Raw genomic sequence first — 23,071 nt, 5'->3', positions numbered from 1 at the left:
TTGACAGTGACTTTTGATTGGGTTGCTAAGGGAAGTAGGTAGACGCAAGCGACTAAAAATCATTACGTGAATCCAATTTATTATTATTTTCTAATCAATCCGAGAAGTTACAAAAATACCCACTATGAAAAACAAACCGAATTATTAATTAACGTAAATAAACAAACTTGAACAGGCATGCAAACGGAAGCATGTATGTACAGATCTTCTCCTACTACCTACCAACGACAAATCTAACCATAAATCTAAAGGAAAGAATCGGTTATTGTTTCGTGTCGAAGAAGACCTGGTAGAAAACCCAGTCTTCGAGGAACGAAGGAATGAAAGCGTGCGACGTGGTGAACTTGACGGGGGGTTGTAGCTTCATGAGTTGGGTTTCGTACATCTTGAGGGCGTCTCCGGCCGCCGAGCCGATCACCTAAACACGGACGATGTAGAGGGGAAGGTTGAGATGGTTTGGACTTACGTGTGTCATGAATTTCCCGTCGGGCTTCAGGATTTTGAAAGACATGCTCAGGATTTTGTTGATGAATTCCCAGAGCTCGCCAGTGGGGCTCTCGGAGAGGGGGACGTCGGTCAGGTCGCCGAAGACGTAGTCGAACTTGCGGCCTTCTTTGATGTATTGTTCGACGGCTTTGATGCAGTCGCCTACGATTATCTGAACAAAAAAAATTAGAAGGTGGATGGGGACGGGTTTGGCGCGAGGACCAGGCATTGTACGAGGGATTCTCGCCTCTATTGATCAGTGCTGATTTGATTTCAAAAAAAATCGGCTAACCTTTAGGTTGTTAATTTTTATTAGTATGCCAAAAACCGAGTACGACTTTTCTATGAATAGCTCGCTGTCAAAGTCATTACCAACCAAAAATAAATATAATTTCTTGTGTAGATATTCTTTAAATTTATAAATAACATGTAAATAAAACTCTAATTAATTTCAAGAGAGATCTGTAGAAAATCTGACGCCATTTTGAAAAATTTTAGTTAGGTCTTGTGTCAAAATTATTGCCAAACAATACACTTTTTCTCTATGACTCCTTTTCTCTATCTCCCTATGACTTATTTTCTCTGTCTCTATGTCTGTCTATGTATGACTCTCTCTCTCTTATGACTTTCTCTCTCTCTCTTTCCGTATCTCTGACTCATTCTCCCCTTTCTGTTTGACTCACCATCTCTCTCGCTCTCTCTCAGTTACATTCTGTAGGTCTATGACTTACACCGTCCCTTTCTCTCTATGACTTCAAAGTCTCTTTCTCTCTCTCCTTCTTTATGTCTATCCCTCTTTATGACTCTATTCCTCTCTATGATTCTATCCATCTCTATGATCTGTTCTATGACCAGCACTCTACATGAGGGAATTTCTCACTCTATGACTCGTCAGACTCTCTTTAGGATTTTTCACATAGGCCATAACTCATTCTCTCTATCTCTTTTTATAACTTTATCCCTCTCCATGACTCTATGACTCACTCTCTAGGGATCACTCTATAACTCACTTTCTCTCTATAACGCAGTCACTCTATGATTTATGAGTCATATTCTCGATAACTCTCTGGCTTCCTTTCTATGACCTGATCTCTATATGACTTGCTCTCTCGATGACTTACTCTATCTCTGACTGGCGCTCTCTCTATGACTCACTTTCTCTCTAAGACTCTTTCTGCGTGTGTCTGGTCTCCTTACTATCTTTCTCTATGACTTACTCTCTCTCTCTCTCTCTCTCTCTCTCTCTATGACTTTCTCCCTCTCCATGACTGACTATCTGTCCCTATGACTTTCTCTATGACTGTTTCTCTCTGTGACTTACTCCCTATCTAATTTTATCTCTCTCTACGACTGACTCGCTCTCTCCATGACTTACTCTCTCTTTGACTTACTGTCGCTCTCCGTGACTTACTCCCCTCTCTATAACTTATTTTTCCTTTCTATGATTTATTCTCTCTCTCTCTTTACTCTTTTCCTCTCTATAATTTACCCGCCCTTTCCGACTTTCTCTCTCTCTCTCCCCCCTATGACTTACTATCTCTCTATGACTTTCTCTCTAGCTATGGCTTACTCTGACTTTCTCTCTCTCTCTCTCTTTCTATGACTTACTCTACCTCTATGATTTACTTACCCTTTTCTCTTTATGACTTACTTTTTCTATTTCTTTGATTTACTCTCCATCTCTCTGACTTTCTCTGACTTACTCTCCCTCTCTTTGACTTTCTCATCCCCTCATTCGCTATGACTTGAGCTTTCTCTATTTCTGACTTACCATCTCTCTGAGTTACCTCCCTCTCTATGACTGTCTCTCTGTGTCTTACTCTTTCTCTCTACATAAGTTTTCTCTCTGACTTACCCACCCTTTCTATGATTTACTCTCCCTCTCTGACTTACTTTCCCTTTCTATGAGTAACTCTCCCTCTCTATGACTTACTCCCCTCTCTATAACTTATTTTTCCTTTCTCTATCTGACTTACTCTCTCTCTTTCTCTCTTCCTCTCTATGATTTACTCTCCCTTCCCCACTTTCTTTCTGACGTTCTCTCTATATGACTTTCTTTATAACTTTCTGTCTGACTTACTCCCTCTCTATGACTCACTCCCCCTCTCTACGCCCTCTCCATTACTTTCTCTCTCGCTATATATATGGCTTACTTCCTCTCTCTATGACTTATTCTTTCTCTCTTTGACTTATTCTCTATGACTTACCCACGCTTTCTCTATGACTTACTCTTTCTCTTTGACATACTCTCCATCTCTGACTTTCCCCCTCTCTATGACTTACTCTCTCACTCTCTCTCTCTATGACTTTCTTTATGATTTTCTCTCTCTGACTTACTCTCCCTTTCCATGACTCACACTCTCTCTTCATGACTTACTCTCCCTCTCTATAAGTTACTGGCTCTCTATGACTTACTCTTTCTAGGACTCACTCTTTCTGTCTCTTTGACTTACTCTCCACCTTTCTGACTTACTATCCCTCCCTATGACCTACTCTCCCCCTCTATGACTTCACCATTCTCTCTATGACTTACTCTCCCTCTATATGACTAACTCTCCCTCTCTACAACTGACTCTCTCTCTCTCTCCATGACATAATCTCTCTCTGACTTTTTCCCTCTATGACTAGACTCCCCCTCTATACGCCTTACTCTCCCTCTCTACGACTGACTAGCTCTCTCCATGACTTTCTCTCTCTCTCTCTCTCTATGACTTACTTGCTATCTGACTTTTTCTCCCTCTCTATGACTTATTCTCTCCCTCCATGACTTACTCTCCCTTCATATGACCTACTACCCCCTTTATGACTTACTTTACCGCAATAACTTTCTCTCTATGGACTTACTTACCCCCTCTCTCTCTATGGACTTACTTTTTCTGTCTCTTTGACTTACTCTCCATCTCTCTCTCTATTTTTTACTCTCTTTTCATGACTTACTATTCCTCTTTGACTTACTATCTGTCTCTATGACTTTCTCTAAGACTCTTTCTCTCTGTGACTTACCCTCTCTCTCTGATTTAATCTCCCTCTTTACGACTGACTCGCTTTCTCCATGATTTACTCTCTCTCTATGCCTTTTTCTCTCTTTGACTTACTCCCCCCTCTATAACTTACTTTTCCTTTCCATTACTTTCTCTATCTGACTTATTCTCTCTCTCTCTCTCTCTCTTCTCTTCCTCTCTATAATTTACCCGCCCTCTCCGACTCTCTCTCTCTCTCTCTCTCTCTCTCTCTCTTTCTATGACTTACTCTACCTCTCTATGACTTACTTACCCTTTGTTTTCATGACTTACTTTTTCTATTTCTTTGATTTACTCTCCATCTCTCTGACTTTCTCTGACTTACTCTCCCTCTCTTTCTCTCTCTTTGACTTTCTCATCCCCTCATTCTCTACGACTTGCACTTTTTCTAATTCTGACTTACCATCTCTCTGAGTTACCCTCCTTCTTTATGACTTTTTCTGTGTGTCTTACTCTCTCTATATAATTTTTCTCTCTGACTTACCCTCCCTTTCTATGATTTACTTTCCCTCTCTGACTTACTTTCCCTTTCTATGATTTACTCTCCCTTTCTATGACTTATTCCCCTCTCTATAACTTATTTTTCCTTTCTCTATCTGACTTACTCTCTCTCTCTTACTCTCTTCCTCTCTATGATTTACTCTCCCTTTCCGACTTTCTTTATGACCATCACTCTATATGACTTTCTTTATAACTTTCTGTCTGACTTACTCCCCCTCTCTATGACTTACTCTCGCTCTCTACGACTACCTCACCCTCTCCATTACTTACTCTCTCTCTCTCTCTCTCTCTAATATGGCTTACTTCCTCTCTCTATGACTTATTCTTTCTCTCTTTAACTTACTCTCTATGACTTACCCACGCTTTCTCTATGACTTACTCTTTCTCTTTGACATACTCTCCATCTCTGACTTTTCCCCTCTCTATGACTTACTTTTCCTCTCTGACAGTCTCTCTCTCTCTCTCTTTCCCTCTCACGACGCTCTTCCTCAATATAATTAGCTATTCCTCTCTATGACTTACTCTCTCACTCTCTCTCTCTCTCTGATTTTCTTTATGATTTTTTTCTCTCTGACTTACTCTCCCCCTCCATGACTTACACTCTCTTCATGATTTACTCTCCCTCTCTATAAGTTACTGGCTCTCTATGACTTACTCTCTCTCTATGACTTACTCAACCCCTCATTCTCTATGACTCACTTTTTCTGTCTCTTTGACTTACTCTCCACCTTTCTGACTTACTATCCCTCTCTATGACCTACTCTCCCCCTCCATGACTTTACCACTCTCTCTATGACTTACTCTCCCTCTATATGACTAACTCTCCCTCTCTACTACTGACTCGCTTTCTCCATAACTTTCTCTCTCTCTCTCTCTATGACTTACTCGCTATCTGACTTTTTCTCTTTCTCTATGACTTCCCTCCCTCTACATGACCTAGTACCCCCTTTATGACTTATTTTACCGCTCGAACTTTCTCTCCATGACTTACACTCCTCTGCACGACTTACTCTTCCTCTCTATGACTTACTCTTTCTCTACGGCTTACTATTTCTATTATTTTCTCTCTCTAAGACTTTTACAATCTCTCTAATGACTTACTTACCCTCTCTCTCTCTATGACTTACTCTTTCTGTCCCTTTTTAAACTCCCTCCATGACTTACTATCCCTCTTTGACTTACTCTCGCTCTCCGTGACTTACATTACCTCCCTAATTTTCCCTGTCTATATGACTTACTCTCTCTCACTTTCTTATTCTCTTTCTCTCTATATGACTTTTTCTCTCTGACTTACTCTCCCTTTCTCTGACTTACTCTCCCTCTTCGACTTTCTTTATGACTTATGCTCTCTCTCTCTCCCTATTAGATATATGACTTTCTCTCTGACTTACTCCCCCTCTCTATGAATTACTTTTCCTCTCTACGACTAATTCGCCCTCTATATATGACTTACTTCCTCTCTCTCTATGACTTACCCACGCTTTCTGTGACTTATTCGTTCTCTTTGACTTACTCTCCATCTCTGACTTGCCCCCTCTCTATGACGTACTATCCCTCTCTGATTTACTTTCCCTCTCTGACTTTCTCTCTCTCTCTGATTTACTTTCCCTCTCAGGCTTTCTCTCTCTCTCTATGACTTACTCCCCCTCTCTACAACTGACTCGCTCTCTCCATGAATTACTCTCTCTCTCTCTATATGACTTACCCACCCTTTCTCTATGAGTTACTCTCCCTTTCTATGACTGACTTACTATGCCCTCTATATGATTTACTACCTCCTCTGACTTACTTTACCTCTCTACCGTTTTCTATCACTGACTTACTCTGTCTTACTCTCTTTCACTCTATGACTTTTTCTCTCTGACTTACTCCCTCTCTCTCTATGGTTTAGTGTTTCTCTATCTCTTTATGACTTACTTACCCTTCCTCTCTATGACTTACTCTTTCTATTTCTTTGATTTACTCTCCATCTCTCTGACTTTCTCTCTCTCTCTCTCTCTCTATGACTTACTCTCGCTCTCCGTGGCTTAGTCTCCTTATGTATGAGTTTCTTTCCCTTTCTGTGACTACTCTCCCTCCATGACTTACTCTCCCTGTCTTATTCTCTTTCTCTCTATATAACTTCTTCTTTCTGACTTACTGTCCCTCTCTATGACTTCTTTTACCTCTCTGACTTTCTCTCTCTCTCTCTCTATGGCTTACTCTTTTTCTGTCTCTGACTTACCCACCCTTTCTCTATGAGTTACTCTCCCTTTTTATGACTTACTTCTCTATGACTGACTTACTATCCCCTCTATGGCTTACTACCTCCTCTGACTTACTTTGCCTCTCTACCGTTTTCTATCTCTGACTTACTCTGTCTTACTCTTTCACTCTATATAACTTTTTCTCTCTGACTTACTCTCCCTTTCTATGACTTACTCTCTCTCTATGGTTTACTGTCTCTATGATTTTTTATCTCTCTATGACTTTCTTTATCTCTCTATGACTTACTTACCCCTCCTCTCTATGACTTACACTTTCTATCTCTTTGATTTACTCTCGATCTCTCTGACTTTCTTTCTCTCTCTATGACTTACTCTCTTTGTGTATGAGTTTCTTTACCTTTCTGTGACTACTCTCCCTCTCTACGACTGACTCTCTCTCTCCATGACTTAATCTTTCTCTGATTTTTTCAATCTATGACTAGACTCCCCCTCTATATGACTTATTCTCCCTCTCTACGACTGACTCGCTCTCTCCATGACTTTCTCTCTCTCTATGACTTTTTCTCTCTTTCTATGATTATGACTTACTTTACCTCTCTAACTTTCACTCCCTCCATGACTTACTCTCTCTCACTCTCGCTGTCTTATTCTCTTTCTCTCTATATAACTTCTCCTTTCTGACTTACTGTCCCTCTCCATGACTTACACTCCTCTACATGACTTACTCTTTTTATGTCTTTCTATGACTTACTCTCTCTCCATGACTTACCAACCCTCTATGACTTACTATCTCTCTCCATGATTTACTTTCCCTTTCCATTACTTACTCTCCCTCTCTATAATCTCTCGCTCTCCGTGACTTACATTACCTCCCTAATTTTCCCTGTCTATATGACTTACTCTCTCTCACTTTCTTATTCTCTTTCTCTCTATATGACTTTTTCTCTCTGACTTAGTCTCCCTTTCTCTGACTTACTCTCCCTCTTCGACTTTCTTTATGACTTATACTCTCTCTCTCTCCCTATTAGATATATGACATACGACGACCATTTTTCGAAAAAATGGATTCAAAATCCAACTTTTAAAAATCCTATGGGCGATTCTGGTGAACCGGTAACAATTTTCGAAGGAATGAAACCGAAAATAACTTTTGAAAGTCGAAATGTACGAGTACAAAAGTCTTTTTAGGTAATTTTCGAAAGTGGTCGAGGAGATCAGAAACAGATCGAAAATTTCATAAAAAATGACCTTTTGGAAAAATTTGCTAAAAAAAAATACAAAAAATCTGGGATATAGATCTCGATGTGGTGATTCGAAAAATATAACACGTTCATGGTCTGAAGCAATATTTTCGAAATACTCGGTTTGAAAGTTTTTTGTTTTTAATCCAAATATTCCATTAATTGACATATTCATCATAAAATTTCATAATATTGAAAAATTGGCCTAAAATTTTACAAGAAATATAGATCTCGACTAACTGAATCGAAAAATATAACATGTTTCGAAAAATTGACACATTTCAATGGAATTCATAGATACTTCTCTCTCTTTAAAAGATACAAAAAAATCCCGCGGTCAGTGCCTGGCCCCGATCGATACGCTTTAGAAAGCCTAGAAATCTCACCTCGTAGTTAGGTCCCGACAGGCTGTCCAGCACGTCGCCGCAGATCGAGCGCATGTGCTTCGCGCAGGCCTTCATCACCACCTCGTCGATCTCCAGCATGATCACCTCCTTCGGCTTCTCCTTCAGCAGCTCGTACAGCAGCGCCCCGTCGCCGCCGCCCAGGATCACGATCTCCTTGTCCTTGTAGTCCTCCAGCCCGCGCCCCATCAGCGTCTCCGTGTAGATCAAGTCGGCCTCGGATATGTCTGCAACCCTACTTAAGTCCGCGCCGACTCAGCCCCCCTACTCACTCTGTAAGTCGTCCAGCACCAGCATGTTGCCTAAGCTCTTCGAGTGCACGATCTGTATCTTCTGATATGGGGTCCTCTCTTCGAACACTAGTTCGTCGATGTCGTACTCTAGCAAGCGGTCATCTAAAAGGAGAATCTCTGAGTGCGCGATCGGCGGCGGGGGAGGGGGCGGGATCGTGAGGGTTGGCCAGCGTGCATCGAAGCGTCTTATTGCAGCGAACTACGAACCTGAACTGGGGAAGTACCGGCTGAAAGTGCCCCTCTTGATGGGGACGAACGCTTGGCTTCGCTGGACTCCGACCACACGCTCGGTTAAATCCCGATTAATTTCCTTGCACCGCTACAAAATTGCATGCATCAAAACATAAAAAAGCCTTGCTTGAACGGGGACAAGCCATACATTTAAAAAAATTTAAAGAAAATTCTAGGTGGAATGACAAGCAACGATGATACCCGGTGTCGGGGGATGGGTACCCAAGGGGTGGCCGCCGTTCCGGCGAATCAGAGGTGGACTGGCTTGGGGGATGAAGAGGGAAGGGGGGGGGGAGTGGCAGGCGTTCCAGAATGGGTCCACAGGGTTGTTCGAAAGTTCAAGTTTATTATTTATTTTTTTTCATCTTTGTATTTTTCCATTAGAATTCACAACTCATTCATTTCATCCCTTACTCTCTCCTTTTCTCTCTATCCCCGCTCTACTTTTCTCCATACATGTCTCCCACTCTTCCCCATTCTTTCGTCTCTTACCCTTTTCTCCCTTGATTTCTCGTCATTTTCAATTGTTTCTTCTTTTTTCTCAAAATCACATCTCATTCTTCTGTTTCTCTCGCTTCCTCTCTCATTCTTCCGCTTTCACTCTTTTCCATTTTTTCGTTGTTTAATTCTCCCCTGCTTTCGTTTCCCTCGCTTTCGATTTTATTCTTTCTCTCGCGATTTGTTTTTCTCTCGTCTTTACTCTATTCCCCCCCCTCTCTCTCTCCCTCTCTCTCTCTCGCTTTCGATTTCACTCTCTCTCTCTCTCTCTCTCGCTTTCGGTTTCACTCTCTCTCTCTCGCTTTCGGTTTCACTCTCTCCCTCTTACTCTCATGCTCCCCCTCGTCCTCTCTCTCTTAATATCTCATTCTCTCTCCTCGCTCACTTTTTTCTCTAGCTTTTTTTTTCTTTCACCTGTCTCTCCCATTCTTTCTTACTTTCATTCCCTCTCGCTCCTTTTCATTTCCTCATTCATTTTCACTCTCTTATTCTCTTTTTCAATCAACGTCGCGATTTCATTTCCTCTCGCCCCCTTTCATTTTCTGTCGTTCTCACTCTCTTTCTTTCATTCTTCGACTGCGATCGCATTTTTCTCTCTCGCTGTCTTATTCTCACCTGCTTTTTTCTGTCAGTCTTTTCTCACTTTTTTCTCATTTGTTATCGCTCTCTCCATCATTTGCGCTCGTACTTTCATTCTCTCGCTGTCTCATACTCTCTCACTCTCACTCTCTGTTTCTTTTCGCCCGAAGTTTTTCTTCCTCCTATTCTGTTTAGCTCATTTTCTGATGTCCCACATTCATCCTTCCCTCTCACTCACATTATCTCACGATCTCATCTCATTATTTCATTAGTTCATTATCCCTCATTATCTCACTATCCCTCATTATCTCATTATCTCTCATTATGTCATGATCTCGTTATCTCCCATTATCTCTCGTTATCTCATTACCTTATGATCTCATTTATCTCTCTCGCTCTCGCATTCTCAAATTTATCTCTCCCTCCCATTCTACTATTTATCACTCTCTCTCATTTTCCCATTTATCTCTCGCTCTCATTCTCCCCCTTTATCACTCTCTCTCATTCTCCCATTTATCACTCTCTCTCATTCTCCCATTTATCGATCTCTCTTATTCTCTCTTTTATCACTCCCTCTCTCATTCTACCAATTATCATTCTCTCTTATTCTCTCATTTATCACTCTCTCTCTCACTCTCCCCCTTTATCAACTTCTCTCATTCTCCCCCCTTTATCACTCTCTCTCATTCTCTCATTTATCAGTCTCTCTCATTCTGCCATTTATCACCCCCCCTCTCATTCTCTCATTTATCACCCTCTCTCTCATTCTCCCCCCTTTGTCACTCTCTCTCATTCTCCCATTAATCACTTTCTCTCATTCTCCCATTTATCACCCTCTCTCTCATTCTCTCATTTATCACTCTCTCTCATTCTCTCCAGTTGATCACTCTCTCTCATTCTCCCCCCTTTACCACTCTCTCTTATTCTTCCCCATTTATCACTTTCTCTAATTCTCTCATTTATCACTCTCTCTTATTCTCCCCCTTTATCAATTTCTCGCATTCTCCCATTTATCACCCTCTCTCGCATTCTCTCATTTATCACTCTCTCTCATTCTCCCCCTTTGATCACTCTCCTCTCTCATTCTCCCCCCTTTACCACTCTCTCTCATTCTCCCCCATTTATCACTTTCTCTCATTCTCCCATTTATCACTCCCTCCCTTATTCTCTCATTTATCACCCTCTCTCTCATTCTTCCCCCTTTGTCACTCTCTCTCATTCTCTAATTTATCACTCTCTCTCATTCTCCCATTTATCGATCTCTCTTATTCTCTCATTTATCACTCTCTGATTCTCCCATTTATCACTCCCTCTCTCATTCTCCCAATTATCATTTTCTCTTATTCTCTCATTTATCACTCTCTCTCATTCTCCCCCTTTATCAATTTCTCTCATTCTCCCATTTATCACCCCCTCTCTCATTCTCCCCCCTTTATCACTCTCTTTCATTCTCCCCCTTTATCACTTTCTCTGATTCTCCCCCTTTATCACTTTCTCTCATTCTCTCATATATCACCCTCTCTCTCATTCTCCCCCCTTTATCACTCTCTCGCATTCCTCATTTATCACTTTCTCTCATTCTACCATTTATCACCCTCTCTCTCTTTCTCCCATTTATCACCCCCTCCCTTATTCTCTCATTTATCACCCTCTCTCTCATTCTTCCCCCTTTGTCACTCTCTCTCATTCTCTAATTTATCACTCTCTCTCATTCTCCCATTTATCGATCTCTCTTATTCTCTCATTTATCACTCTCTGATTCTCCCATTTATCACTCCCTCTCTCATTCTCCCAATTATCATTTTCTCTTATTCTCTCATTTATCACTCTCTCTCATTCTCCCCCTTTATCAATTTCTCTCATTCTCCCATTTATCACCCTCTCTCTCTCTTTCTCCCATTTATCACCCCCTCCCTTATTCTCTCATTTATCACCCTCTCTCTCATTCTTCCCCCTTTGTCACTCTCTCTCATTCTCTAATTTATCACTCTCTCTCATTCTCCCATTTATCGATCTCTCTTATTCTCTCATTTATCACTCTCTGATTCTCCCATTTATCATTCCCTCTCTCATTCTCCCAATTATCATTTTCTCTTATTCTCTCATTTATCACTCTCTCTCATTCTCCCCCTTTATCAATTTCTCTCATTCTCCCATTTATCACTCCCTCTCTCATTCTCCCCCCTTTATCACTCTCTTTCATTCTCCCCCTTTATCACTTTCTCTCATTCTCCCCCTTTATCACTTTCTCTCATTCTCTCATATATCACCCTCTCTCTCATTCTCCCCCCTTTATCACTCTCTCGCATTCCTCATTTATCACTTTCTCTCATTCTACCATTTATCACCCTCTCTCTCTTTCTCCCATTTATCACCCCCTCCCTTATTCTCTCATTTATCACCCTCTCTCTCATTCTCCCCCCTTTCTCTCTCTCTCTCTCTCTCTCTCTCTCTCTCTCTCTCTCCTCACTCACATTTTTTTCTCTTCCCTATAACGTTTTCATCTCATTCTTGTTCTCATTCTCTCTCGCTCTCACTCTTTCTTTTATTCTCGCTAATCGCTCGCATTTTTTCTGTGGTTTTTCCTTTCGCTCTTCCCTCATTCGCCCTCAATTTCTCACGCTCTCCAACATTCTCTCTCACTTTCGCTCTATCTTCCTCGCCCTGTCACTCTTATTGTCTTATTCTTTTTCATTCTGTGTGATTCGCATTCGCTCTCTTTCTCTGATTTTATTTAACTGTCGCACTATTTCGCCTCCCCCTTTTCTCTTTCACTCTTTCTAGCGTTCTCTATGCATCATTCTCTCGAATATTCTCACACACTTTCTCTCTACCTCTTGCGATGTGAATTTTACTACCTGAAATATCAAGTGGGCTTAGAAATTTGCCGTTTCGTTGACATAGGTAACAAAACTATTATCCGAGCTGAATTATTGGTTGCCTATCTGCAAGACAATAAACATTGGAAATATTTAAACAATTAGGGGACGATTAACGAATGAATAATCAATGACAACGAAGCGGCAAAATTCTTGAAATTTCAAAGCAAATTTTAACCGAGATTATTAAAAACAGCTGAATAAACAGTTTCAAATATCAAAGAATTCCCATTTCGTAGATTAAATTAAACGATAAATATATGCAGAAAAAGCAAAACGTGTCTGTGAAAAACAGTCTGGAACACCTGCTAACCTGATAAGAAAATAATCGCTTAAAACCTAGACGTGACAAAAACTTATCACACAAACCTTTTTCCAAACACAAAACAAAAATCCCAAATAAAACATAAATAAAAAAATAAATGCTTGTTCAAGCCCGTCCGTCGATTCGCCGGAGCGGCCCCACCCGAACCTCAATCCTAAAACTAATTCGAACCTGAGCTAAGTATATACACATCAATGTGTGTCCCTCGCTTAATCGGAGGAAGGAGTTTAGATCGGAAACAATTTAAAACGATTCGCAATTTCTGCTCTAAAACTTTGGTCCGCTGTAAAAGAACGTTAGCGAGTACACTGTACGAACGGCAACTGCAGCGTCGGACTCCTGTTTACCTCGAAGCTCAGCTGCGCCTCCTGGGACTCCGCCTTCAGGTACTCGATGTTGAGGGTGATGAGGCCCGTCTGGAAGACGCGCAGCGTCGCCGACACCCCGCCGTCGCTCGAGTACAGCTTGAGCAGGTCGGTCTCGAAGGGGATGGTGGCCAGGGTCTTCAGGTTCGTGAGGTACTCGCGTAGGACGTTTTCGATATTTGAACACACTACTGACACTTGAGACTCGTTTTTCACTGCGGACGGGTCCACTGAGAAGTCCAGGAGGGTGGTGTGCACCGACATTGTGTTGTTTTGGAGAAATGGGAAGAAAAGCGCCGGTTCGCACGACCTAACCACAAAAAATGGGAATGTCGGGGGGTTTAACTTGACAGGTGACAGATTGGCAGGGCCGCCAACCGGATTAAGCGACATATGATGGGAGATATGCAACCATTAATACATGTGTAATATTTCATAAAACGTTAAATTCACGTGATGAAAAATAAATGGCGCTGCAGAGTCAACAGGATGGTGCTCCTGCACACTATCATACAAGTGTGCTTAGCAAGTGAGCTACATTTCAACTTGGCGATTTTTGAAAAATGGCAGAAATTTTCACTAAACTGTCTTATTAATGATCCATTTTGCAAAAACTCGCAGCCAAAGTGATGTAATATCCATTAAATTACTCAACACTCCCCATATCGCAGTAATTACACTCCAATAATCAAGTCCGAGGCAATAAAACTCATAAATTAGATTAATTACTTTTAACACTATATTTGTACTAATAACCTTGATAACAAGTTCATCAGGTCTTTTTGGGCAGGTTTCACCGCCTTTATCGCAACACTCCCAATCAATATCACCCATAATTGAAACACTTTCTCGAATAATCACCACTATTGCGAAAAAATTATCACTCCTTATAAAACAATTTTTCAAGATTATAAGGTCCATTAATCGCGCGACCTTCTAAATTCGGCACATGGCTGCGCCCGTCTACTAAAGAAAAACAGTCGGAAAACCTTGGAAAACCAACTTCCCCCACAAAAACTAGACCAATTAGCCTCCACTGGCCTTACGTGACCCGAACATCGTCTCCCACAGGGGTGAAAGGTCGCGTTAGCGCCAGCCGCAACTCCTCATAAAAACCCCAAATCAATATGTTTAAAAACAAACCTAATCACCCGTCTACGTCTGATAAACACCCAAAAGTGGCAAAATTCCGCGAAAACATTGCCGATTCAACGAATTTTATGGCCGTGAACATCGCATGATCTCCATCCTGGTCGGGCGCCAGCGAGTTATTTTTCAGGTACGCCGGCACACGACGCGCTCGATTTTGTCAAAACAAAAACACATCGGATGATCGCCGTCTAGACGCAAGCGATTACGTAAAGCGTTTTTTAGCGGCTGCGATTGGCTGTTTCCAGTCGGTGGCAACCGGACGTGCCACTAGTCAAAACATCGCGCTTATCGCTTTTTTGTTGGAAATAACACGCTTGAGAGTCGAGGAGGCGACGAGTGCGTGGTACCTGGGCGCTATTGGCGGAGTTCAAGGTCGCGATGGCCGCGCGAGGGGAGGCAGGTGCGCGCGCTGGGCACCTGGTCGCGATTGGCCGGGTGGCAAGGGCGCGATGGCGCCGGGCGGGGAGGCGCTTTTTTGTTGATAAGAGCGCCGAAAGTGATTAATTACGCGCGGATTATTCCGGACCGGAAAATTTGAGACCAATAAATAAATTGTAGATTAATTGGTGCAATTACTACGAAAAACAAACAAATAAGTTGATGGATACTGAATGACCCTAAAGCGGAGATTAATTGTTTTGGGGTTTTTGCCTTTTGCGAATTTATTATGACGTCTGTTGTCAGCACTTCTCCCTAAAATCTATCTACGCATTTATTTATTTGTTTATTTATTTAAATATTAAATTATGGAGCTTTACATCTATATTAATGTCATTTTAACATAGAAAAAAATTGCTTGAAAGTTATTTCGGCAGAACTTCCCTAGCCCCTAAAGTACAGTCGAACAAATACAACTTCGAAAAATTATTATTTAATTCAGTAAAATGTTTAGAATTTCTATAATTGAGCCCTCTGATGTGTCAGAATTCAACATTTCTAGGTCTTCCAGATTTTTCACACTTTCTAGATATTTCCAGATTTTCTAAAATTAATAGACCCCAAGAGTCTTTAAATCGCTGAAATTTTTGGAATCTCTGGAATCTTTAGAATCTCTGAAATCTCTGGAATCACTGCAATTTTTTGTTTGGCAATAGTTTATTTAAATTTCTTAGAGGATAGTTCATTTGCCAAAATCACTCTTGTCTTAGCAGGAATTAGCCCCGCCCACCCATCCTCTCTTCTCTTAGGGGAGCAGGGCAAGTACCTGCCAGGACTGATTTTGGCAAATGTCATGTCCTCTAAGAAAAGAGAGGGTGGGTGGGCGGGGCTAGTTCCTGATAAGATAAGAGTGATTTTGGCAAATGAGACACTCTAAGAAAAAACACAGGGTGGGTGGGCGGGGCTTGTACCTGCTAAGATAAAACTGATTTAAGCAAATGAGATACCCTGTAAGAAAAAAGAGGGCCGGTGGGTGGAGCTAATACCTGTTAAGGGTGATTTTGGCAAATGACATATTCTCTAAGAAAATAGAGGGTGGGGACGACTTTTTAGATTTTTAGGATTTTTATTTTGTTTAGAGTTTTTGGAATCTTTAAAATTGTTGTCATGTTAAGAATTTATGCGTTTTTTACAAATTATATATTACTTGAAAAAATCTTGGGATTCTAGGTAATTTTGTTTGGAAAAAAATTAAAAATGCTTTGGATCCTCTAGGTCGCTTCTTATAATGATTTAATTAAATTTCTTAGAGGATATTTCATTTGCTGAAATCAGTCTTACCTTAGCAGCTAGTAGCCCCGCCCTCTCTTTTCTTAGAGCGTTTCTCATTTGCCAAAATCAGTCTTATGTTAACAGGTCCTAGCCCCGCCCACCCACCCTCCCTTTTCTTAGAAGTTATCTCATTTGCCAAAATCAATTTTATCTTAGCAGGTACTAGTAGCTGTCATAATAAGACCGATTTTGGCAAATGAGATACCCTCTAAGAGAAGAGATGGTGGGTGGACGGGGCTAGTTCCTGCTAAGATAAGAGTGATTTTCGCAAATGAGATAAGTTCTAAGAAAACAGAGGGTGGGTGGGCGGGGCTAGGACCTGTTAAGATAAAACTGATTTTAGCAAATGAGAGACCCTCTAAGAAACGAAAGGGTGGGTGGGTGGGGCTACTGCCTGTTAAGAATAATTTTGGCAAATGACATATTCTCTAAGAAAATTGATTTTTAGGATTTTTGTATTGTTTAGAGTCTTTGGAGTCTTTAAAATATTTGTCATGTTAAGAATACTTGCATTTTTTACAAATTATATATTATTTAAAACTTTAAAACAATCTTGAGATTCTAAGTATTTTTGTTTGGAAATAATTTGAAAGTGCTTTGAAGCCTCTAGTGCATTTTCTTTAATAATTTAATTAAATTTCTTAGTGGATACGTTATTTGCTAAAATCAGTCTTACCTTAGCAGGGACTAGCCCCGCCCACCCACCCTGTTTTTTTTTCTTAGAGCGTCTCATTTGCCAAAATCACTCTTATGTTAGCAGGAATTAGCCCCGCCCACCCTCTCTCTCTTCTGTTAGAATTTATCTCATTTGCCAAAATCAGTCTATTCTTAGCAGCCACTAACCCCGCCCACCCACCCTCTCTTCTCTTAGGGGAGCGGGGCAAGTACCTGCCAGGATATGACTGATTTTGGTTAATGAGATTCCTCAAAGAAAAGAGAGAGTGGGTGGGCGGGGCTAGTTTCTGTTAAGATAAGAGGGACTTTGGCAAATGAGATAACTTCTCAGAAGAGAGAGGGTGGGTGGGCGGGGCTAGGACCTGCTAAGATAAAACTGACTTTAGCAAATGAGATAACTTCTAAGAAAAGAGAGGGTGGGTGGGTGGGGCTAGTACCTGTTAAGAATGATTTTGGCAAATATTATATATATTTTCTTAGTTTCTTTTGGTTTTTGGGATTTTCGTAATTTGCAAAATTTTCAAAATTTCCAGAATATTCAGATTTTCCAGATTAACCCAATTTTTCAAATTTTCCAAAGTACACAAAATGACCAGAATTTCCATTTTCCAAAATGTCTAAAATTATTGGGCTCCAGTTAAACCTTTATACCACAATTTTGAAATTCAACCTTTTCCAATATTTCCGAGATTTCTAGGTCTACCACATTTTTCCCACATTTTCTAAATTTTTTCAGATTTTTTTTTTAATTTATGGATCTCGAGAGTCTAAATCTTTGGATTTTTTGGAATCTCTGGAATCTTTACAGTCTCAAGACCCGCAATACTTGTAGGATTTATAAAAATAAAGGAAGAATTCTTCAGATTTTTACAGTTTTTAGATTTTTAGGATTTTTGTATTGTTTAGAGTCTTTGGAGTCTTTAAAATTTTTGTCATGTTAAGAGTTCATGCGCTTTTTACAAATTATATATTACATATTTAAAACAATCTTGAGCTTCTAGGTATTTTTGTTTGGCAATAATTTAATTAAATTTCTTAGAGGATAACTCATTTTCTGAAATCAGTCTTATTTTAGGAGGTACTAGCCCCGCCCACCCACCCTCTCTTTTCTTAGAGAATATGTCATCTGCCAAAATCACTTTTATCTTAGCAGGTACTAGTCCCGCCCACCCATCCTCTCTTTTCTTAGAAGTTATCTCATTTGCCAAAATCACTCTTATCTTAGCAGGAACTAGAAACTATTTTCTTAGACGGATCTCATTTGCCAAAATCAGTCTTATCTTGACAGCTACTAGCACCTGCTAACATAAAACAGATTTTGGCAAATGAGATCCCTCTAAGAAAATAGAGGGGGGTGGGCGGGGTTAATACTTGTTAAAATAAGTTCGGTTTTGGAAAATGACATACCCGCCCAGAAAAGAGAGGGTGGGTGGGCGGGCCTAGTTCCTGCTAAGATAATAGTGATTTTGGCAAATGAGATAACTTCTAAGAAAAGAGGGGGTGGGTGGGCGGAGATAGGACCTGCTAAGATAAAACTGATTTTAGCAAATGAGATACAATCTAAGAAAAGAGAGGGTGGGTGGGCGGGGCTAGTACCTGTTAAGAGTGATTTTGGCAAATATTATATATATATTTTTATATTGATTTTTGGGGATTTTCGTAATTTGCAAAATTTTCAAAATTTCCAGGATATTCAAATTTTCCAGATTAGCCCAATTTTTCAGACTTGCGAACTACACAAAATAACCAGAATTTCCATTTTCCAAAATTTCTAAAATTATCGGGCTCCAGTTAAACCTTTAAATAACAATTTTTGAAATTCAACCTTTTCCAATATTTCCAAGATTTCTAGGTCTACAACATTTTTCCCACATTTTCTAAACTTTTTCAGATTTTTTCTAAAATTTATAGATCTCGAGAGTCTAAATCTTTGGAATTTTTGGAATTTCTGGAATCTTTACAGTCTCAAGACCCGTAATACTTGCAGGATTTATAAAAATTAAACGAAGAATTTTTCAGATTTTTACAGTTTTTAGGATTTTAGGATTTTTGTATTGTTTAGTCTTTGGAGTCTTTAACATTTTTGTCATGTTAGAGTTTATGCATTTTTTACAAATTATACATTATTTGAAACAATCTTGAAATTCTAGGTATTTTTGTTTCGAAAGAATTTGAAAGTGCTTTGAAGCCTCTAGTGCCTTTTCTTATCTTATAATGATTTAATTAAATTTCTTAGAGGATACGTCATTTGCTGAAATCAATCGTCTTCTCTTGCAGGTACTAGCCCCGCCCACCCACCCTCTTTTTTTCTTAAGGAGTGTCTTCTGCCAAAATCCCTCTTATCTTAGCAGGAACTAGCCCCGCCCACCCACCCTCCCTTTTCTTAGAAGTTATTTCATTTGCCAAAATCACTCATATTTTAGCAGGTCCTAGCCCCGCCCACTCACCCTCTCTTCTCTTAGAGAATATCTCATTTGCCAAAATCAGTCCTACTTTGACAGCTACTAGCACCTCCTAAGAAAAAACTGATTTAGGCAAATGAGATACACTCTAAGAAAAGAGAGGGCGGGTGGGTGGGGCTACTACCTGTTAAGAGTGATTTTGGCAAATATTATATATATTTTTTTAGTTTCTTTTGATTTTTTTGAATTTTCGTAATTTGGAAAATTTTTAAAATGTCCAGAATGCTCAGATTTTTCAGTTTAGCCCAATTTTTCAGATTTTCCGAAAAACACAAAAGGACCAGAATTTCCATTTTCCAAAATGTCTGAAAATTATCAGGCTCCAGTTATACCCTTATACCACAATTTTGAAATTCAACCTTTTCCAATATTTCCAAGATTTCTAGGTGTACCACATTTTCTAAATTTTTTCAGATTTTTTTTTAAATTTATAGATCTCAAGAGATATAGATCTTTGGAATTTTTGGAATGTCTGGAATCTTTACAGTCTACAAGATTTAAAAGATAAAAATTGGGGTGTTGAAGACCCGTAATATTTGTAGGATTTATAAAAATTAAAGGAAGAATTCTTCAGATTTTTAGGATTTTTGTTTTGTTTAGTCTTTGGAGTCTTTCTTCTTAAAATTTTTGTCATGTTAAGAGTTCATGCGTTTTTTACAAATCATATACATATTATTTAAAACAATCATGAGCTTCTAGGTATTTTTGTTTGACAATAACTTAATTAATTTTCTTAGAGGATAACCCATTTGCCAAAATCAGTTTTATCTTAGCAGGTTCTAGCCCCGCCCACCCACCCTCTCTTTTCTTAGACGTTATCTCATTTCCCAAAATCACTCTTATCTTATCAGGAACTAGCCCCGCCCACCCACCCTCTCTTTTCTTAGAAGTTATCTCATTTGCCAAAATCACTCTTATCTTTGCAGTAACTAGCCCCGCCCACCCACCCTCTCTTCTGTTAGAGAATATCTCATTTGCCAAAAATCAGTCTTATCTTGACCTCTAGGAAAAGAGAGGGTGGGTGGGCGGGACTAGTGGGTGCTAAGATAAGAGTGATTTTGGCAAATGAGATAACTTCTAAGAAAAGAGCGGGCGGGTGGGGCTAGTACATGTTAAGAGTGATTTTGGCAAATATTATATATGTATTTAGTTTCTTTTGATTTGTGGGAATTTTCGTAATTTGTAAAATTTTCAAAATTTACAGAATATTCAAATTTTCCAGATTAGCCCAATTTTTCATGTTTTCCAAAGTACACAAAAACAGAGTTTCCATTTTCCAAAATTTATAAAATTATCAGGCTCCATTTATACCCTTGTACCACAATTTTGATATGCAACCTTTTCCAATATTTTCAAGATTTCTAGGTCTACAACATTTTTCCCACATTTTCTAAACTTTTTCAGATTTTTTCTAAAATTTATAGATCTCGAGAGTCTAAATCTTTGGAATTTTTGGAATTTCTGGAATCTTTACAGTCTCAAGACCCGTAATACTTGCAGGATTTATAAAAATTAAACGAAGAATTTTTCAGATTTTTACAGTTTTTAGGATTTTAGGATTTTTGTATTGTTTAGTCTTTGGAGTCTTTAACATTTTTGTCATGTTAGAGTTTATGCATTTTTTACAAATTATACATTATTTGAAACAATCTTGAAATTCTAGGTATTTTTGTTTCGAAAGAATTTGAAAGTGCTTTGAAGCCTCTAGTGCCTTTTCTTATCTTATAATGATTTAATTAAATTTCTTAGAGGATACGTCATTTGCTGAAATCAATCGTCTTCTCTTGCAGGTACTAGCCCCGCCCACCCACCCTCTTTTTTTCTTAAGGAGTGTCTTCTGCCAAAATCCCTCTTATCTTAGCAGGAACTAGCCCCGCCCACCCACCCTCCCTTTTCTTAGAAGTTATTTCATTTGCCAAAATCACTCATATTTTAGCAGGAAGTAGCCCCGCCCACCCGCCCTCTCTTTTCTTATAGTGTATCTCATTTGCCAAAATTAGTCTTATCTTAGCAGGTACTAGCCCCGCCCACCCACCCTCTCTTTTCTTATAGTGTATCTCATTTGCCAAAATCAGTCTTATTTTGACAGCTACTAGCACCTCCTAAGAAAAAACTGATTTAGGAAAATGAGATACACTATAAGAAAAGAGAGGGCGGGTGGGTGGGGCTACTGCCTGTTAAGAGTGATTTTGGCAAATATTATATACATTTTTTTAGTTTCTTTTGATTTTTTTGAATTTTCGTAATTTGTAAAATTTTCAAAATTTACAGAATATTCAAATTTTCCAGATTAGCCCAATTTTTCATCTTTTCCAAAGTACACAAAAAAAAACAGAGTTTCCATTTTCCAAAATTTCTAAAATTATCGGGCTCCAGTTATACCCTAACACCCCAATTTTGAAATTCAACCTTTTCCAATATGTTCAAGATTTCTAGGTCTACCACATTTTTCCCACATTTTCTACATTTTTTTCAGATTTTTTCTAAAATTTATAGATGTCAAGAGTCTAAATCTTTGGAATTTTTGGAATCTCTGGAATCTTTACAGTGTCCAAGATTTATAAGATAATAATTAGGGTGTTCAAGACCCGTAATACTTGTAGGATTTCTAAAAATTAAACGACGAATTCTTCAGATTTTTAGGATTTTTCTTTTGTTTAGTCTTTGGAGTCTTTAAAATTTTTGTCATGTTAAGAGTTCATGCGTTTTTTACAAATTATATATTATTTAAAACAATCTTGAGCTTCTAGGTATTTTTGTTTGGCAATAATTTAATTAATTTTCTTAAAGGATAACTCATTTGCCAAAATCAGTTTTATCTTAGCAGGTCCTAGCCCCGCCCACCCACCCTCTCTTTTCTTAGAGAGTATGTCATCTGCCAAAATCACTCTTATCTTAGCAGGAACTAGCCCCGCCCCGCCCACCCACCCTCTCTTCTCTTTGAGGATATCTCATCTGCCAAAATCAGTCTTATCTTGACAGCTACTAGCACCTGCTAACATAAAACTGATTTTGGCAAATGAGATACCTCTAAGAAAATAGAGGGGGGGTGGGCGGGGTTAGTACTTGCTAAAATAAGATTGATTTTGGCAAATGACATACCCACCAAGAAAAGAGAGGGCGGGCGGGCGGGCCTAGTTCCTGCTAAGATAAGAGTGATTTTGGCAAATGAGATAACTTCCAAGAAAAAAGAGGGTGGGTGGGCGGGGTTAGGACCGGTTAAGTTAAAACTGACTAGCAAATGAGATACCTCCTAAGAAAAGAGAGGGCGGGTGGGTCGGGCTAGTACCTGTTAAGAGTGATTTTGGCAAATATTATACATACAGAGTCATCAAAATTGATTGAGAGAGTTGGTACTCCCTGTTTTTGCCGTGAAGTTTGTCAACCTTATGACAGATTTGTTTAAGGTTATATGGCAATGAATTCCGTGGCGTGACAAGAGAACTGGGGGTTGATTGTCGAACTCACCTGAATCAGTTGTGAATACGAAAGTTACCTTCTTGCAAAGTTGCGAACGGTTTTGACGTTGGTACGAATCGCTTTGTTCGATGCGACCTTATTGCTACTCGCACCTTTGCGAACAAATTCCAAAAATGAACGAATCTAAAATTGGAAACTTCAAATCTGACAACTAATATTTTTTACAAAAAAAAGAGACGCCACTGAGTTTTGAAATTTTAAACTTCAAATCTGACAGCTAATATTTTTATACAACTTAATAAACCAAATTATTCAAGTTCAGGTTTACCAACTCTCTCAATCAATTTTGATGACTGTATTTTTTTAGTTTCTTTTGAGTTTTGGGAATTTTCGTAATTTGCAACATTTTCAAAATTTCTAGAGTGTTCAGATTTTCCAGATTAGCTAAATTTTTCAGATTTTTTGAAGTACACGAAATGACCAGAATTTCCATTTTCCAAAATTTCTAGAATTATCGGGCTCCAGTTATACCCTTATACCACAATTTTGAAATTCGACATTTTCCAATATTTTCAAGATTTCTAGGTCTACCACATTTTCTAAATGTTTTCAGATTTTTTTCT

The 23,071-nt window shown here is 39.3% G+C and overlaps 1 protein-coding gene across 2 annotated transcripts; it reads right to left on the bottom strand.

Moving 5' to 3' along the window:
- Window positions 1-62: 62 nt before the first annotated feature.
- Window positions 63-13,459, bottom strand: LOC135121895 (spermine synthase-like). Of its 2 annotated transcripts, none has more exons than XM_064046175.1 (6): window positions 13,012-13,459; window positions 12,836-12,947; window positions 8,132-8,254; window positions 7,842-8,086; window positions 467-658; window positions 63-418 (listed from the first exon to the last, which is right to left on the bottom strand). In XM_064046175.1, the coding sequence occupies exons 1-6, from the start codon at window positions 13,420-13,422 to the stop codon at window positions 263-265; spliced, it is 1,239 nt and encodes a 412-aa protein (XP_063902245.1). In that variant the 5' UTR covers window positions 13,423-13,459; the 3' UTR covers window positions 63-262. The 2 variants fall into 2 exon arrangements, with proteins under 2 accessions (XP_063902245.1, XP_063902244.1); XM_064046174.1 differs by lacking the exon at window positions 12,836-12,947 and adding an exon at window positions 8,360-8,471.
- Between the last annotated feature and the right edge of the window lie 9,612 nt (window positions 13,460-23,071).

The sequence above is a fragment of the Zophobas morio genome, unplaced genomic scaffold (genome assembly GCF_036711695.1).
Source record: "Zophobas morio isolate AGI-343-1 ecotype UQ-CSIRO unplaced genomic scaffold, CSIRO_AGI_Zmor_V1 ptg000788l, whole genome shotgun sequence".
NCBI classification, from domain to species: domain Eukaryota; kingdom Metazoa; phylum Arthropoda; class Insecta; order Coleoptera; family Tenebrionidae; genus Zophobas; species Zophobas morio.
Note: the sequence above shows the minus strand (reverse complement) of the source record. Positions and strands in the feature narration are given on the sequence as shown.